The sequence below is a fragment of the Cydia fagiglandana genome, chromosome 10 (genome assembly GCF_963556715.1).
Source record: "Cydia fagiglandana chromosome 10, ilCydFagi1.1, whole genome shotgun sequence".
NCBI classification, from domain to species: domain Eukaryota; kingdom Metazoa; phylum Arthropoda; class Insecta; order Lepidoptera; family Tortricidae; genus Cydia; species Cydia fagiglandana.
The window spans coordinates 19,969,704-19,988,353 of record NC_085941.1 but is presented as its reverse complement, the minus strand read 5'-3'; the positions used below and the strand labels follow the sequence as shown (position 1 = coordinate 19,988,353).

The following is an 18,650-nucleotide window of genomic DNA, read 5'->3' as shown; positions in this document are numbered from 1 at the left end:
GTTCTAAAATAAGAGAATGATAAAACTAAAAAAAATATATGATATACATTACCATGCAAACTTCCACCAAAAATTGGTTTGAACGAGATATAGTAAGTAGTTTTTTTTAATCGTCATAAATCGTAAACCGCAATTTTATTATGTTACTTGCTGCTACGGAACCCTTCATGGGCGAGTCCGACTCGCCCTTGGCCGCTTTTTTTTGTAATATGATATGGTTGACATATTTGAACACAATGCCTAATTATTAATTTTATACACACCCGCTAAATAACTGTTTTACCTACTGATTCATATCAACGGGAAAAGTTCGTGCAAAGTCTTACTTATATTATCGATAAATGTACATATATCAAATGAAATATTAATTTAATTAAATACGAAATACGTTTGTATAATAAAATATGTTACCAAGGCCCCATAGTTATAACTATAAAATCCATTCGTATTTTGATTTCTCAAACCGCGGCGTCCCCAAAGGGTCTTTCTTCGATCCTAAGGGTCTCAAGAGGCACTCACACTTGACAGAGCGTTGTACTGCTGTATTATATCGTGGTTTTAGACCCTTAGTGTCCATGGACCCTGGGAACGTAAGAGTGCTCTTATAAAGAATCCAGAGAAAAAACGGTGCGAGTCTTATTTTTTTTTTAAGGTCGGCAACGCGCATGTAACACCTCTGGAGTTGCAGGCGTCCATAGGCTACGGTGACTGCTTACCATCAGGCGGGCCGTATGCTTGTTTGCCACCGATGTGGTATTAAAAAATAATCTGTAATTGAGTGAATTAACTATTTGTTGGCACTCGTTACCATGGTTAGCGTCTCGAATCGGTAAATGAATTAGATATCTATTAGACATCAAGAAGTTACGATATGGATAATTTAAAGATATTTGTAAGATAGATGTCAAATTTGACGTTTCCGCGATTCTGGACGTCCTCTTCAACGATTTCCACAAGTTATGACTCCATCCAAGTCACATCTAGTCGATATCTAATGTAGATCCCAAAAATCTCTAGCTCGTCTCTAATCTTGCAATTATCTCGTTTCCGGAATACGCCTGCGGACCTGCCTGTTTACGGAATACCTACTCCATTTAAAATATATATTTCTCATTCTCATACTCGTAATGAGTACCTTCAGATGAAGTGCATACTCGTAATACTCGTAGTTTTCGATCGTATTTTCTCGGAAACGTTCGTATTTGTCATGCTACGTCAGTCAACCTCGTTACTTTTTGTATCTAGACTGACTACAATATAGCAAAACACGTTCGTACGTTTCCGCAAAAAACGATGGAAAATAATTAGGCACTACATATTCTGGCCTATAACCGCGAAAATCGAAGTACGCAAATTGCGGGCATCATTCTCTGTGACTTTAATTACGCCTTCATTGGAGTAAAAGAGAAAGATCCCCGCAATTTGCGAATTTCGGTTTTCGCGGTAGCCCCCCTGTACTCTACTGAATGTTACTGGGACAACCGTATTGAAACACATTTCTTCTATCAACTTCTGCAATTACTGTCTTAAACGCTGACGGCATAGAAAAATAATAAAAAAAACTTTAAATGAATACACATCACGATTAATTTTGTTTTTAAACTTTTAATTAGAACATCATAAAAAATCCAGAACTCAGAAATGAATTTAAACGACTTCTCTCCGAACGTTTGTAAATTATCGGCACAATAATTTTTCACTGGGTTTTATTTCTGAACTTTTCCAACAAAATTGTGCAGTCACCGAAAGGCAACGGCAGCAAAAGCAAACAACATGTTGGTAGAAAACAAGCTACATAAGTCAGATTGTGTTGAAATTCGACGTTTTCTCGCTACTGAAAATTTACGATTTTTTTAATGGAACAAATATAAAAATCTATATTTAGGTAAGTACATAATAAATCACATTTACATCTGGGTCTGTCGCGAATCTATTTTGTAAAGATACTGGTCGTGATCGCGGCTAACTGATGTCCAGTCATCATCAATAGTAACGGATGAAACAACGCTCCAAAAGTATCTGCCACCCTGGATTGCCCTGGAATTATTTTCCAAATAGAGATACATCTCTACAGTTCGTGTTCTAAAGTACATACATTTCTTGTGATGTATCTCTATTTAGCAAAATAATTCCAGGGCAATCCAGGGTGGCAGATACTTTTGGAGCGTTGTTTCATCCGTTACTATTGATGCTGACTGTCCCAGCAAAATGTCAAAATAGTTATTTACGACACAAGTGCGAAAAAAAGGAAATTCGAAACGAGTGGCGATAAATTAAAACACGACCGAAGGGAGTGTTTTAAATTGACACGAGTTGCGAATTACCTATTCGCACGTGTATCGTACAACGTTTTACAGTACATATGGCCCTTAGTATTGCTGTGCCCTTGCAGGGTGTCACATGTAAACCCACCTACGTATAAGCTCCACCTAATAATGTGTAATGTGATTTGCAATAAACATTTTGAATTTTGAAACATGTAGCTATAATTTGTGAGCTCAAAGATGGCTTTAACTCAAGAAATTAGGCAACCAGGTGATCTGCAAAAGCTGAACCCATAGTGTAAATTTCATTCGATAGCGTGACGAGCATTCGCATTTGCGTTATGTCTATTTTTGTATGGGATTTTGACCAGCGCGCCAAGCGGGACGTTTTGGAAACTCAAAATCTTATACAAAATGATACTTCACGCAAACGCGTATATCACATCACGCTATTCAATTAAATTTATACTAGGGGTGCTGAATTACTAATCTGGTTCGAACCGCCATACTGAAAATCTTAATCACTTTTTCATTCTTAATGAAATCTTAGAGCAGATTCGAATTGGCGACTTCAGCTATCACCTCGCCTCTTTTCATTGTATAATATACCTATATATTCAATCAAATCAATGTTTCCAGTTTCGACTAGTAAATGTATCTAAAAAGGGTTCACAAATTCATTTTCACCGTGAAAACTGCAAATCAACTCGAAAAAGTTAAATGAAAACATTCGCATCATTTAGCAAACTTCTATTGGATTATACAACGCAACCCTTGTGTGCGGAACATGTATGAGGTAGTTTAATAATGTCCCTTGGGGTGCACGTGCACCGTGCAAGGGTTGGTAATGCACTTTATTAACTTGTTGGTGTTACAGGAGGGAAAGTCGATAGACACTGCCGAGCCAATTCGAACGTACAGTCACCAGCAATAATATGTTACACAACGAAGGCCGCAAAAATTTCTGACACGATCTTATTTGTAGAGCCATAAGTGCGTGTCACATATTTTTGCGGCGTTCGAAGAGTAACATATTATTGCAGGTGACTGTACCACTGTACAGTCGCCATCAGATATATCGAAGCGACTAAGACTCTCACAAATATCTGAACACGCCTCTATTGCCAAGACGTTTGAGCGCGCGTTCAGATATTGTGAACACCTTGGCCGCTCCGATATATCTGATGGCGACTGTTGTACATCTAACTGATGTCGTTCAACTATCGTGCATTTCGCTCGTACTTGCCCTTATATGTATTAGCGCGGACGAGACGCACGATAACTAAATAATATGATCCAAATATCATTCTAATGCCAGTGTACGTTCGTTTAGTTATTCGATCAGTTTCCAATATATTATAATACCGATCTTTCTCCTCGTGATTAATTCCTTTGTTTTTTGCTCATAATATTGTTTAAAGTGTAATTAATATCGATAGCTTATTATACAGTAAACTAATGTGGTGCAGTGAATGGAAAATTAATCTTGAAATGCGTTTTACCACCATTTTGGTGTCAACGGCCGGTAGTTCACGTGCTACTTATAAGGTCCAGCTATCGCTTTACCAAGAGCTAATAAAGTCACCGTATATAGTTAGACCGTAAAAAGTCTGCAGCGATTTTGATAGCCCACGCAATGCTAGTGTCATTTTAAACGTCAAACTTCTATGAAATTATGACGTATAAATAACACTTCCACTGCGTGGGCTATCAAATCCGCTGCAGACTTTTATTGGTGCGACTATACTATCTTGTACTAACGGTACAATTTTAGTCGTCGTATTTAGCTCCTAATACCTTGATACTGGCGAAATAGTCCCACTGGACTGAAGCCATAATTTTAAAAGAATGAATGAATGAAACGTCACTTTTGACACTGACACATCAGTGAAAGTTAATATTGTGAATAGATTGAAAAACTATAATTTGAATTGGCATGTTAGTGAATCTAAAGTTAAATATAGAGTAAAGATGTTATTATACTTCACTTACCTCTATTTCATTTAAAATGCTCGCTTCAAGCAATTTTATCGTTAGTTCTAAAATTGCTAAAAAGCGAGTTGCGATGTTTCGTCTAGGGGCTCCCAATTTATTAGGCTTTGATGTCGGAGTGAGCCTTCCATTAGCTGTTAAAAGGGTAAAAATTGCATTGCCCTTTGTGTGCATACATTTAGGGAATAGATTTAATATTAGTGCTAACTTGGTGCCTGGTTAATATTTGAAAGGGTCGGTATAGGTCACCTTTCTGTGTTCATATTAAGAGATAGACACTTTATATCATAAGGTTTACTCGGGTAATTCCGAATGTCGAAAACTGTCGGATAATTCCGAAAAGAGACTTTTATTATGATGGAATTTAGGGTGATTTTCATGTGAATTTCGGAATTATCCGACATTCGGTATTACCCGAATACACCTTAGATAACTTCGCCTTATAAAACAAAGTCCCCCGCATGTATATCTGTCCCTATGTTCGCGATAAACTCAAAAACTACGGAACGGATTTTCATGCGGTTTTAACATATCAATAACAGTGATTTTTGAGGAATGATTACTCGTATAAGCGCCACTTGCACCATCGCACTAACCCGGGGTTAACCGGTTAAACCGTTAACCCAATGTCGAATTGTACTGGTAACCATTGTAACTCCAGGTTTAACCGGTTAACCTCGGATTAATGGGATGGTGCAAGTGGCCCTAATTTAGGGTTCCGTACCCAAAGGGTAAAACGGAACCCTATTACTAAGACTTCGCTGTCCATCCGTCCGTCCGTCCGTCCGTCTGTCACCAGGCTGTGTCTCACGAACCGTGATAGCTAGACAGTTGAAATTTTCAGATGATGTATTTCTGTTGCCGCTATAACAACAAATACTAAAAACAGAATAAAATAAAGATTTAAATGGGGCTCCCATACAACAAACGTGATTTTTGACCAAAGTTAAGCAACGTCGGGAGTGGTCAGTACTTGGATGGGTGACCGTTTTTTTTTTGCTTTTCTTGTATTTTTTTTTGCATTATGGTACGGAACCCTTCGTGCGCGAGTCCGACTCGCACTTGCCCGGTTTTTTTTTAAGTTTTGGTATAACCCGTTCGTAGCCAGGGCGAGTCACTACTCGTAGTCTAGTATGTAATAATGAAGAATAGGGCCAAGGTAACTAACTATTTATGGCATTTGCAATACCAATGTGTGGCAATGTCATCATTAATGTCAAATTTCTATGAAAATATGACGTTTGAATGACACTACTTAGCTTTGTTCTGTCCAACTTCTTCTGCGCGCAACTTCGTCTGCGTGGACTAATGATGATGATTAATAAAAACTATCCTATATCCATCGCTGGGTCTCAAACTATCTCTACAAAAACAATAATTGGTCTAAGCATAGGTACATTCCTATTTATTAACGAATGCTAATTCATCCTAACTCCCAAATGGAAAAAACCGGGCAAGTGCGAGTCGGACTCGCGCACGAAGGGTTCCGTACCATAAAGCAAAAAAAAAACAAAAAAAATGCAAAAAACGGTCACCCATCCAAGTACTGACCACTCCCGACGTTGCTTAACTTTGGTCACAAATCACGTTTGTTGTATGGGAGCCCCATTTAAATCTTAATTTTATTCTGTTTTTAGTATTTGTTGTTATAGCGGCAACAGAAATACATCATCTGTGAAAATTTCAACTGTCTAGCTATCACGGTTCGTGAGATACAGCCTGGTGACAGACGGACGGACGGACGGACGGACGGACTGCGAAGTCTTAGTAATAGGGTCCCGTTTTACCCTTTGGGTACGGAACCCTAAAAACTTTAAATTAACATTGGTAGTCAGCGGCAGAAATTTTTAATTAACTTAGTTAATAAATTAATTTCTAGTTATAAATGAATTTAATTTCGCTCTGGTACGAATTCCATGCATTATTTAATTTAAACTTGTCCATAATAATAGCTGTTACGAGGAATTAAAATATTTTCCTCCCTCGACTTAAAATTCTTTGTCCTTTTATGACATTGGTTGGCATTGGTCCCCTGATAATATCGACATTCCAAAATGCCTACGACTATGAATATGTGTTGAAATCAAACAAATCGAATATTTCAATATAAAATTTATTGCGCCTAACAAAATTTCCATTCGGTACTAAAATATATTTCCACATCGTCTCCCATAAATAATTATTTACAATTCTTAACAATAGGCAAACAAATATCTACAATTTTACTTAAATTCTAATTCACAGAATTATCCTTCTCGTTGGCAACCTAATTAGCAATCTATGTTATTAACGTTTCATTATTTTGTTACAACCTCGGCTTCTTGGCTCAAATTATGTTCATAATTATAATAATAGGGTTGTTTACCAAATAACATCTTTGCAGAATAATCAATATGCTAAATTTTACTTCAAGTCAATAAAACTGTTCATTATTATCATTGTCTTATCCCCTAATTCATAAAACTTTAAATACAAGCCTCAATTAATTACTTTTTGTTTTGTCCCGTTCTTACAAATGCATAACACAAATTGAGACTTGGACTGTGTTTATAAATAACACCATTCAACTTTTAGGAATACTGCGTTAACTTTTGAACTTCAAAACTATCGTTATCACTGACTACGTCAATTTGTTCCTGGTCGTTGTCACAACCCGCCTCTGGTTGGGTTTTGGAACTGCAAGAAGCCTTCGAGCAACAGCACTTCTTGACCCTGCCGTCGGCAGCGGCCGGGATTTCCTCCTTCTTGAGCTTAACACGACGGTTCTGGAACCAGATCTTCACTTGTTTCTCAGACAACTTCAGCCTTGAGGCGATCTCGATTCTTCTCAATCTCGACAGATACATGTTCATGGAAAACTCGCGTTCTAATTCTAAAAGTTGCGTGCCAGTGAAAGCCGTCCTGATGCGCTTACTAGAGTCCTCTTTCAACGGCATACGTTTCAAATCTTTAGAGTATCCAGGGAGGAGTTCCTCAGGGTGCGCAAGCGGCGGGCTCGGTGTACCGTTTCTGCTGTCACCAGAGAGAGAAGGCGAACGTTGACCTTGACTTTTTGAAGGAGAAGTTGCCGCCGACTTATACGGATGATGTAAATACGGTGACACTGATTTCTTCCTTCTGTTTACGTAGTTTATAGGTTCCTGCTCTTCAGTCTTCAAGTAGAACGGTCTTGGTTCACTGCGCTCGTATAATTCTGGCTGTGGCAGCTGCTGCATTAAAGGATAACGGAAGTTCAGATGCTCTAAGAAAGGTCTGAAGAGTTCAGGCGTCCGCGGTGGTAGACCCAGACCCAGCAAATTGTTTAGATTGCTTGGGTATGGGTACGGTAGGAACTTTGGTCTGGTATCCATATGCTGCAGTAATGTATAAGGATTGTCACTAGGCATGTTGGTCTTGTCTTTAGTATCACTGATTAACGTATCAACTAGGAATGATCGAGACATGTTTGTCGCTCGGCGGTGGATCTACAACTGGTATCGAAGGGCGATCGCTCCGCAAGTTACAATTACAAAAACTACCCCCACTTAGTGCACCCTATTGTAAATAAACACAATGGGACTCTCGAAGCGTTTTGGCAATTATTTGGCCCGGCCCAGCCTTTTGTCGGCCGTCATCCCCAGTGTTAGTGAAAAAAAAACGCATTGTAATGCGAGTATTTTAGTAGCTATGAATAATTTTGTATGGGACGGTTACATCCCTAATGTCTATCTCATTAAAACCAATTTGGTTTCTGTTTTAGTTGCGTAACCGGTTTTATAACGATTTTGAAAATAGAAGTTAAATTTTGAATAGATGACGGTTATAAGAGATGTTTTTTTTTTAGTTTTTTTTTATTGAAAGAATATTTTAATTCAAAACTGTTTTAATGTGAAATACATTAGTAAGTGGTTGCTAGTTGGTTGTTTGATGAGGGACTAGTTAGATTTAAAGCAATCAGAAATTCAAGCCACATGAATTTGGTGCGGGTAAAGTTCAATTTGGTTTCATTTGTGACACTGTCAATTATCTAGGTTATTTTGCTTCGACAAAGTTCAAATGTAATATGTCAAATTTATGTATGTCGGTATTGTCGGTATCGTATTTTCCATCGTAGCATCAAAACTATTTTTTATTTTTATCGACATACAATAAGTTAAGTTACTATGCGAATACAACCATGATTTCATTATAGTCTTTATTTTTACTTATAAAAGCTTATTTTAATAGTCAGTACTTACATTAGACCATTAATATTCTCGGAAAATCTCTTTAATCTTATGTCTTTGATGATAAGCATCCAGCCAGACCGAATTTGTAGTCATATCTTTGCATTTTTTTTTAGAACGATATTTTTTATACTCTATAGAGCCCAACCGAGGTTTGAAGCCATGATTTGACCACCACACATATATAAAAAGCTAATTCAAAACTTGACCAAGTATCAAAATCCAACAATCAAGATTGCTCCATCCCCAATGCATCAATTAAGTATGAATACCCCGTAATATGCACCGTATGCCACTCGCGTGACTCCTCCAGTGCTGGGGCTAGTGGGGCTACCCTCCCCTTGCACTCGCCCCGCCCCTAAATCAGAGCCCCGAACTAGTTTATGAAATATTAAAAGAGAATAACATTAATTGTGGATCTGTAATGTTATTATCATGTCAGTATCAATTTGGGTAGTCTAAGTGGTAGCTAATGGAGATACGTTTTGAAGGTTTGATTAGCCGACTTTGTAATAAAGGATTATGTTGTAATACTGACGATTTTTATTTTTTTATCAAGCAGATTCGCCTGCGAGCGTTACTGCAATTTTTAATAGGTACGTAAATATCCAACCGGTATTCCAAGGTTGCAACTATGTGCAAGTTCGCGTCTTGTCCGAAATCCCCGAAGTGGTGAATTTCCTTCTTTCATATTTCATTTAATATAAAAAATTAACCATTATTTGTTAGTTGTTAAAGTAAATAAACATAGCTTTACATTAATTTTAGCAATATTCATTAAATCCGCAGTGTTTGAATAACAAAATACTTTTCTTAAAAACCAAAGACCGAGTAAAATAAGTAAGGTTCGAATAAAATGGTAAGTAAGTACATACTTAGTTATAATTGTAAAATGTTATATCGTGCAGTACCTACTTGTGTTTTATAGCATATTTCCAGGTCGCCTTCCTTAATATATATCTATTTCAGACCACAGCATTAAAATATACATTTATTAATTAAATTTCTTCCTTACATTAATCCCAGCAATGTTAAATTGGATAAAACCTCTTTCTTTCACTTATGTTTCAGCGAATATCCTCTCCATTCTTATTTCATTACCAAAAGGCCTTAAATCATTATAATACACATAAACATACGGTTAAGTTACGAGCGATATTGCGAAATGAACGAAATTATCGTAGAATCTCACCTGGCAGCAAATTACGATCCGTTGGCAAGAGATAATAAACCCTTTATTCTGCGAGGGCGGCGTCATTCCAAAATCAATCTTCATCCGTTTTAATAAGCCACCACAGCTTCGCTACTGTTATTTTCATCCCATTGTTTGCTCTGTCCATATTGTTCGTTGATTTCGTGATGATTCCGGGGTCTGTCAGATTTTTTAACAATTGGAAGCCTTTTCAATCGTGTTTGCGAGCAAACAGACAGATTTATAATAGGAAAGCGTGAGCGAATTATGGTGTGTGTTTTGAAACAGATTGGAAACCATAGAAGCTTTGTACTTTTGTAGCGGATAAGACTACTCGCCGATAGTATCTACCGCTCTCTAATTGCTGTATTAAAAGCGGTATGTCTCTACATATAATATGATAAACAATAAGACTGTTAGCAGATACATCTGAACAGAGGGTGTCAGATATGTCGTTTATCGTCGTTGTTCTATCCGCTACTATTGCTGCTGACTATACCTTAGTGTCTGTCGTCATCATCAATTTAAGAGTTATTCTCTTGTCGGTGGAGTATCTTCCAGCTTTCCCTATCTTGCGCCAGCTCTTTGACTTTTTGATACGACACGACCTCTACTTTTTCTTTCACTTGCCCCAAAAAGCTGCTTCTGAGTTTTCCTCTTCCCCACTTGCGTCCTATCCGCCCCTCCAGGCTAGTTTTAAATACGTGGTCGTGTCGTATTAAGTGTCCAATCATTTTTACGCGTGTATTTGCAATGGTGTTCAGGATAAGCTCTCTTTTCATTCACTCTTCTTAGCACCGTCTCATTCGTTATCCTGTGTAGCGTCTCGATTTTCTTTGTATAACAATTTTTAGCAACAAAAACTAGGCCCGGACATAGATATGTGTTTCGTAAATATTCATGCCAAGTTTCACGTAATTTAAGCATGTCTAATTAATAGAATCAGGCGTTACTTTGCGGAAATCCATTTTATATTAATTAATACCAAAATATTACTTTGCTAATCCGCGGAAAGGTAACGTGCTAGTCAATCAGTGCTAACCCGTTATACTTGGTTGCTTATTTTTTACATGCAATTAATGTTCCCACCCTCCCACCGCAAAAATAAAAACCGGGCAAGTGCGAGTCGGGCTCGCGCACGAAGGGTTCCGTACCATAATGCAAAAAAAGGCAAAAAAAAGAAACGGTCACCCATCCAAGTACTGACCCCGTCCGACGTTGCTTAACTTCGGTCAAAAATCACGTTTGTTGTATGGGAGCCCCACTTAAATCTTTATTTTATTCTGTTTTTAGGGTTCCGTACCCAAAGGGTAAAACGGGACCCTATTACTAAGACTTCGCTGTCCGTCCGTCCGTCTGTCCGTCTGTCTGTCACCAGGCTGTATCTCACGAACCGTGATAGCTAGACAGTTGAAATTTTCACAGATGATGTATTTATGTTGCCGCTATAACAACAAATACTAAAAACAGAATAAAATAAAGATTTAAGTGGGGCTCCCATACAGCATACGTGATTTTTGACCAAAGTTAAGCAACGTCGGGCGTGGTCAGTACTTGGATGGGTGACCGTTTTCTTTTTGCATTTTTTTCCGTTTTTTTTTTGCTTTATGGTACGGAACCCTTCGTGCGCGAGTCCGACTCGCACTTGCCCGGTTTTTAGTATTTGTTATTATAGCGGCAACAGAAATACATCATCTGTGAAAATTTCAACTGTCTAGCTATCACGGTTCGTGAGATACAGCCTGGTGACAGACGGACGGACGGACGGACGGACAGCAGAGTCTTAGTAATAGGGTCCCGTTTTACCCTTTGGGTACGGAACCCTAAAAAAGAATGCAAAAAAATACGCAAGTACATATAACGGTTTAGCACTGATTGACAAGCACATTATCTTTTCGCGGATTAGCAGAGTAATATTTTGGTTTTAATTAAGGATGTTTTTTTTTAATGAGAGTCTTAATTCGAGGTGTCTGAGGTACATGCTTTTAGGTAAATTTTCATACTAAGATGGATGCAGTGTTACTGAGTATTTTGAGAACACTTTCATATTGATACGTTAAAATAGGTCATAAAATCAGTTATTCATTTGTACGAATATGACAGGAAAATGAAAGCTATTGAAACACGTACTTACATACAGTCGCCATCGGATATATCGGAGCAAGGTGTTCACAATATCTGAACACGGACTCTAACGCCCTGATAATAGAGGCGTGTTCAGATATTTGTGAGCGCCTTAGCCGCTCCTATAGGTATATCTACATAATTATCCAGTAAAAGTTCACTCCACATTTTGTCGCCTCAAAATAGTGCCACGTTTTTCTGTTGTCTGTTGTTTGTATCGCCAAATATCGTCTAATCCCACAAGCACGTTGATAAAGTGATCCAATTTGTGGATGTGGGACGCGCCCTACATTTGGTGTTTTGCTACGCCCAAGGTTTACGATTTAACGAAAAATCTTGCACAGTGCAATTTCTAGTTTTTTTGATCTCTTAATTTATAATTATCGTGCTCATGTTTCAGTTTTTTGCTCTGAGAACTTTGTTATACTTATGTCTGTCCGCGCGACGCGTAAGTACTGTTGCTGTTGTTGTTGAAATATATCATTTATAACCACTACCTATTATGTAGTTCAAAATTAAAAAAATAAAATTATTTTATTTCGTAAGATAAATTTAAAAAAAAAGATACACTTAGTCTATAATCTAATAAGGCAATGGAGCGACCTGGTAACCAAGAAAATGCCTATTATATTAGGTACTAGTAGGTGGCGCCACTCTTCTTTTAATGCCTATTATTTTTAAGTAATTTAATTTACTGGCTAAAATTCTATTAGAGATTATAATTACTAACGACACAGCAAAATCTCTAATGAAAAGGCTAGAATTTCTAATTAAAATATGTATTATGTTTATTGTTTAATTTAAATGAAATGAAATGAGCTGTGTAAAAAGTTGGTGCTTGAAAATAGAGACCTAAACATGTTACTCCAGTGTCTAAAACATGTGGACTAAACCATGAATTAAGTTTAATGAGAATAATTGTCTTATTTATACAAGAGAAGGTGATCCAATTTGTGAATGTGGGACGCGCCCTACATTTGATGTTTAGCTTCGACCAAGGTTCAGGATTAAAGGGAACGGGACCTTGCTGTATGCAATGCAGAGATAATTTAATAGAAAATTGAATTGCATTGAGAAAACTATATTTAAAGTATAAAAAATAGTTTATACAACAAAATAAAACCGGTCCGGTTCCGTAAATAAGTCCGACTCACGCTTGACTGCACATTTCTAATAGGTTTTCCTGTCATCTATAGGTAAAGTACGATTTTGTGGTTTTTTTTTTACATTTTTAGGCCTAGTAGTTGATAAAAGGAATTCCTTTGCGGTACGGAACCCTAATTACCATTTTTTGTTCGAAATCCGAAAGTCAAAATCGAAGTTGCACTTAAATATACACTTTAAAGTAGGTACACTTAGGTTTTTACATCACAGGTACCTGTACACTACATATACAATATATAATTTTCTCCAAAAATGTATAAAAAGTGTTTTTTTTCGTATTGGAGTTTGATACTTAATGATTTTAACGAATGAGTAATTATTACAATGTTTTTGTCTAAAACTCTTGTTTTTAATAGCTGCATTTTTTATTATTAAAGAAACAGTCACTTATTGATTAAATTACAAATAAAATGTAATAGATAGGTATGCCAACATAGATTACTAATTTAAAAGCGATTATCGTGTCATATGTGTACTAAACTAACATACCTACATTATAATATTTTAAACTTTCGCGTTTTGAACACATATTAACTCACTGTGTCACTACTGTGTCGAATCGTCGGTAAATCAAGGTAATCGAATACAATTCCCGTTAGACCCGTCTATAAATGTGAGTTAATATACCTACATTAACCTAAAAATAATTCGTGGCATTAGCAAATCCTTTTTACACCCTCAATACTATTTAAATAGCATATCTATAACACTCAATGGTCACTCAACTAAACTAAAATTAAATTTCATCCTAACATCCACCAAAAAGCAACGGAAATGACTTTAAACCATGAAAGCCCACCTGCCGAACTCAAGTGGACAATGCATTCATACAAAAAGATGACTTTTAAATACGTTCTTTTTTCAAATAACGTTTTTTTTTTTGTTTCTATGGTGCCAGCGCGTCTGACTACGGGCTCCACTTATGTCCATTGATAAAATTTTACGTTCATTCATAGTTTATCTACGGTATGAATGAAATGCTATTGTAAAGTTGTAATGGTATACCTTGTCAAGTATTTTTGAAAAAAATTTTTAGTGACTTAGTGTTAGAGTTTATTTTTTATTGTAGCCGGAATTGCAAAGGTTCTTAAGGTGTTGTGTGAATGAAATATACTATTTATGTAGGTTGTACATCAACAATGAATAGAATGGAATCTTAAAATAATTGTGTTAAATAGGAAATAACAAGCTTAGAGAGGATTTAGATAAATTTTAAATTTTAAGTTTCGCTTACGGTTGATTATGGGTTGAAGTTAAGAATCTAATTAGGGTGAGTTCATTATTTTTTGTGGCTTGGGGTAGGTTAGGTTAAAGTTAGGTAGATTTAGTATTAATTTAAAATGCGAATGAATAACCTGCTACTGTCATTTTAAATGCAAAATTGTCGTGAATACTACCAATGTTCTACAAAAATAATGGTGCAAAATTTAACAAGTACATACAAAGTTTTAACATTTAATCCTTTAATAACAAATTTTGTTACCACGTGCTACATGAACATTAGTTACTCATTTTTATGTGCATTGACTAGTCTTTTACTAATAGAGATCATTCAATCAAAGATTAGATTACTCTGACGCGCGCCAATATTGCAAGTACTACCTACTGAAAATATTTTCATAAGACTGCTATCATTTATGGCGCAATGATTTCCCTATCAGTATCAGTAAACTAAGATCTTTGACCTCTGTCCTCGATGCAATTACTCTATTGACTCAAACTCACGCGTCTGCCGACGACGGCTTCCCACGCACTCCCGAAATCCGCTGTTTGCCTAACAACCATCATCCATCTAAAATCAAATAACGTAATTATTTGCTAAAAGCATTTATTATCTATGGAGGGACGCGCGGCCGCGTGGCCGCCATATTATCTAACTTCACTATTATGCTGCCCCAAAAATAACATAACCACCCTATTGTTAAGACGACAAGTATTAAAATTGTTTGATATCTGTTTTAGCAGCAGCAAAGTTAAGTTGGTTAAAGCTCATATCGCCACGCGTTCTTTTCATTGGTATCTATTTGAATTTGGAATCCGTTCGAATGCTGAATTTGTTTTTCATCAGCCAGTTCTTCTTTACGAATGAGCTGTCATTAAGTGTGTTTCCTATTATCATTGCGATATTTGTTGAAGGATTTTCGGTCAGAGTTCGAGAGGGGTGGGAAACGGTTTGTTGATTTATTTTTGTATCGCTAACAAGCCAATTAAATGGGGCTTTAAGAATATGTTATTGTATGTTATAGGTCTGGTCTGGACCTGGAGTACTCTGGAGCGCGATTCAGATTTCAACAACTTGTTACAGTTTTGATACAACCTTCACGATCGTCTTGGTGAGTGCGTGATCGATTTTGAAGGTCGTATTTAATTATAATAAAGAACAATACCATTAAAAGTTATTAAATCTAAATTGGGCTCTAGTAATATTTATTTTCGCTTCAAAGTGTATAGGAGAGATTTTGCTATCGATTGATATAAAAATCAATAAGTACCTAGATAAAATATATCACTCACTGCCCACATATCTAATCCATATCGTTTGTAAATTTATTAATTCACGTATCTTAAAGTTCGAATTGAGCCGTCATGATCAAATCTTCATGCTTAGAAGTTTTTGCACAAGTAAATAAATAGGTACTACAATAAGTTCATGTTCCAATAAAGAATAATAGCTAACTACCTTCCCACAAAAACATATAGATCTACATTTTAGCAATTAGAACTAAAACGAAAATACATATGTAATGTAACGCATGTACATCGAACCTAAAACAAATAAAATTGAGAAACGTATTCTTTAATATGTTTATTTAATAATTAAATCCTTGTGAGTGTATTACACAAATAAAGTTATCTTTGACCACTTGAGGGCGTTTGAAGACTACATATAATATATTTAGATCTTGACCCTAGAAAGTTTTATGATAATAGCATTGAAAGCATTGCTCCTGATTTTATTCCTTCACGGACGAATTTGTGTCTCTTTAAATCTTAATATTTACAACTTCATTATAATCGCTCGACGAGTTCCAAAACCTGAACTCTCCAATTTTAAATAAAGTTCCATTTATATTATAGTAAATGCAACGTCAGCTATAACGAACGCTACTACCATTAAGTGCTTGTTACAGTAATTATTTAATTCAACTACAATGCAAATTTTATGACCATCATCAAAACAAAAATCATTGAAATCTCAACTTTATTCACTTTGAATAAAGACGTCGAAATCAAAGACCAACAGAATACAAAGGCGTGTATCCAATAAATCCAGCATCATGCTGACAACCGTGTGTTTTGTCACTGTTAATAGGTTACGGCTCTCAAAACTTATGTCACCCATCAAGATTATCATCATTATTTGAATTTCTATCATCCTTTACAAACTTTAGAGTTCATTTTCTATTACCACCACTTTTGTTTCTTCCACCCTTTCTTTATTAGTAGCTTCTGGATTATCAGAACCCAGTGTTTCAATCTCATCCTTAACAGTTTTATCTTAGAGTTGATTCTTCATTGAATGTTGCCTAGGCGCTTACGTCTGTATTTGTTAGTGTTGCTGTATCCAGATGGGAATCGGAGTACAATGCAATATCATTTGGCGGCGTAACGAAAGGAACGGGTTTGATGTTTGATAAATAGGGATTTGAGTTTGTTTCGTGTTTGCAAAAGTTTTGATCAGATTCGATGCGGCGACGGTGATTTTATTTTGATAGTTTTATGCGCATAGTATAAACATAAATAGTGTTTATTGTCATTTTATTTTAATTTTGATTAGGAGCAAAAACATAAAAAGAACTCTACTGCAGTTAAATACTGATTGGACTTATTCATTTATTTTCAAGTTATTTTAGTAAATCTTTATATATTGTGGAAACAATATACAAACTGAAATATTATGCCAAATAATAAATAAAAAAAAGAGACCAAGCCTTCCGGTGGCCGAGACTGCAACAAGTGAACACTTTGAATAGGTGATATGAAAAATAATTAAATTTGTAAATATACATACCTATTATATGTATAACATTTCCTGGTCGACGTTTGGGATCCACTTGTCCCAAAGAAGTGTGAAATAATATAAATTATTCTTACAAGCATATTTTTACGCGTGCTTTTATTTTCCTTTTTCTGCAAAAGCTAATACCATCAATATGACCACAATCATTTGAATTTTTATCATCCCTTACATGCTTTAGAGTTTACTTTCCTTTGCCACGGCTTATAATTCTTTCGCCCTTTATTTCATTAGTAGGTTCTGTATTCTGTATTATCATTTTATAGCCCACTGTTTCATTTTCATCCTTAACAAATTGTCTTAGAGTTTATTCTTCATTGAATGCCGTCTAAACAAAGGATACATAATACCGTAGGCTAGAACAAACCCCTGTTTATTAGAAATGGAAGACAATACAGTTGTCTGTGCGATATAATGACACTGCGATCAATTATCTACATGAAGAGCTTCACGTTTTGTGGATTATATTTCATCTTCTACTTCGCCATTGTTATTTCTACTTGTTATTGTCAACCGTAGACAAAATAACATACCTAAGTAAAACACGTAATTTAGAAAATACCTTCCTTATGCGCACTGCAAAGGAATGGAATTCCTTGCCGGCGTCTATATTTCCGTGTTCTTATAACCCGGCAACCTTCAAATCAAGAGTGAACAGGCACCTTCTGGGCGAGCTCGCTCCATCGTAGGCCACGTCTACGCCTCGGCTAGTCTGTGGCCATGAGTAAGCCCATTCATAATAAAAAAAAAGATATATGGTATTTGTACTTACCTACAAAGTGTCGCGCTCTTCAAACAAATATATTATGGGACAGTCTATAATCGACCAAGTCCCACAATAAGCTCAATAAGGCTTGTGTTGTGGGTACTAGTCGCCATTATAATTATATTACAATAACTAATAGGTATAGATAAATACTTACATACATGGAAACCATGCATAACTCAGCAACAAATTACATACAAATAATTGCCCGTACCAGGATTCGAACCCGGGACCTCCTGCTTCGTAGGCAGGGTCACTACCGACTGGGCTCGGAGGCCTACTCGTGCCAACTCATGATTAACTTATCAATTTTAATGCGACTAGGCACTAAAAGGCACAAAGGGACGTTTATAACCGGCAGTATTCCCTGTTATAGGCTATTGGAGCTATATCGGCGGGACACAGGTGTCCTCGATAAAATAAACGTTTATCACGTGTTAAAGCGGTGGCGATAAAAAACGCGTTAAAAGCTTTTTACGAGTTTCAATCAGAATCGAATTTTTGAGGGTTTTTACTTTTTATTTATTTATTTATTTAAAACTTTATTGCACAAAAGAATAACTTAATGTACAAAAGGCGAACTTAATGCCATGAGGCATTCTCTACCAGTCAACCTTAAGGCCAAGCAGAAAATATTAAATATTGTAGGCTTTTTAGGGTTCCGTACCCGAAGGGTAAAACGGGACCCTATTACTAAGACTTCGCTGTCCGTCCGTCCGTCCGTCCGTTCGTCCGTCCGTCCGTCCGTCCGTCTGTCACCAGGCTGTATCTCACGAACCGTGATAGCTAGACAGTTGAAATTTTCACAGATGATGTATTTCTGTTGCCGCTATAACAACAAATACTAAAAACAGAATAAAATAAAGATTTAAATGGGGCTCCCATACAACAAACGTGATTATTGACCAAAGTTAAGCAACGTCGG

General features: G+C 36.4%; 1 protein-coding gene across 1 annotated transcript; it reads right to left on the bottom strand.

Annotated features, from left to right (window-relative positions):
* Window positions 1-6,826: 6,826 nt before the first annotated feature.
* LOC134668265 (GS homeobox 1-like) lies at window positions 6,827-8,015 on the bottom strand. Its single transcript, XM_063525750.1, has one exon. It carries the CDS (start codon window positions 7,697-7,699, stop codon window positions 6,827-6,829), a length of 873 nt encoding a protein of 290 aa, XP_063381820.1. The 5' UTR covers window positions 7,700-8,015.
* Window positions 8,016-18,650: the final 10,635 nt, after the last annotated feature.

What these genes read in the sequence shown, in the direction of transcription:
- LOC134668265 (XM_063525750.1), bottom strand. Translation starts at nt 7,699, where the DNA reads ATGTCTCGATCATTCCTAGTTGATACGTTAATCAGTGATACTAAAGAC.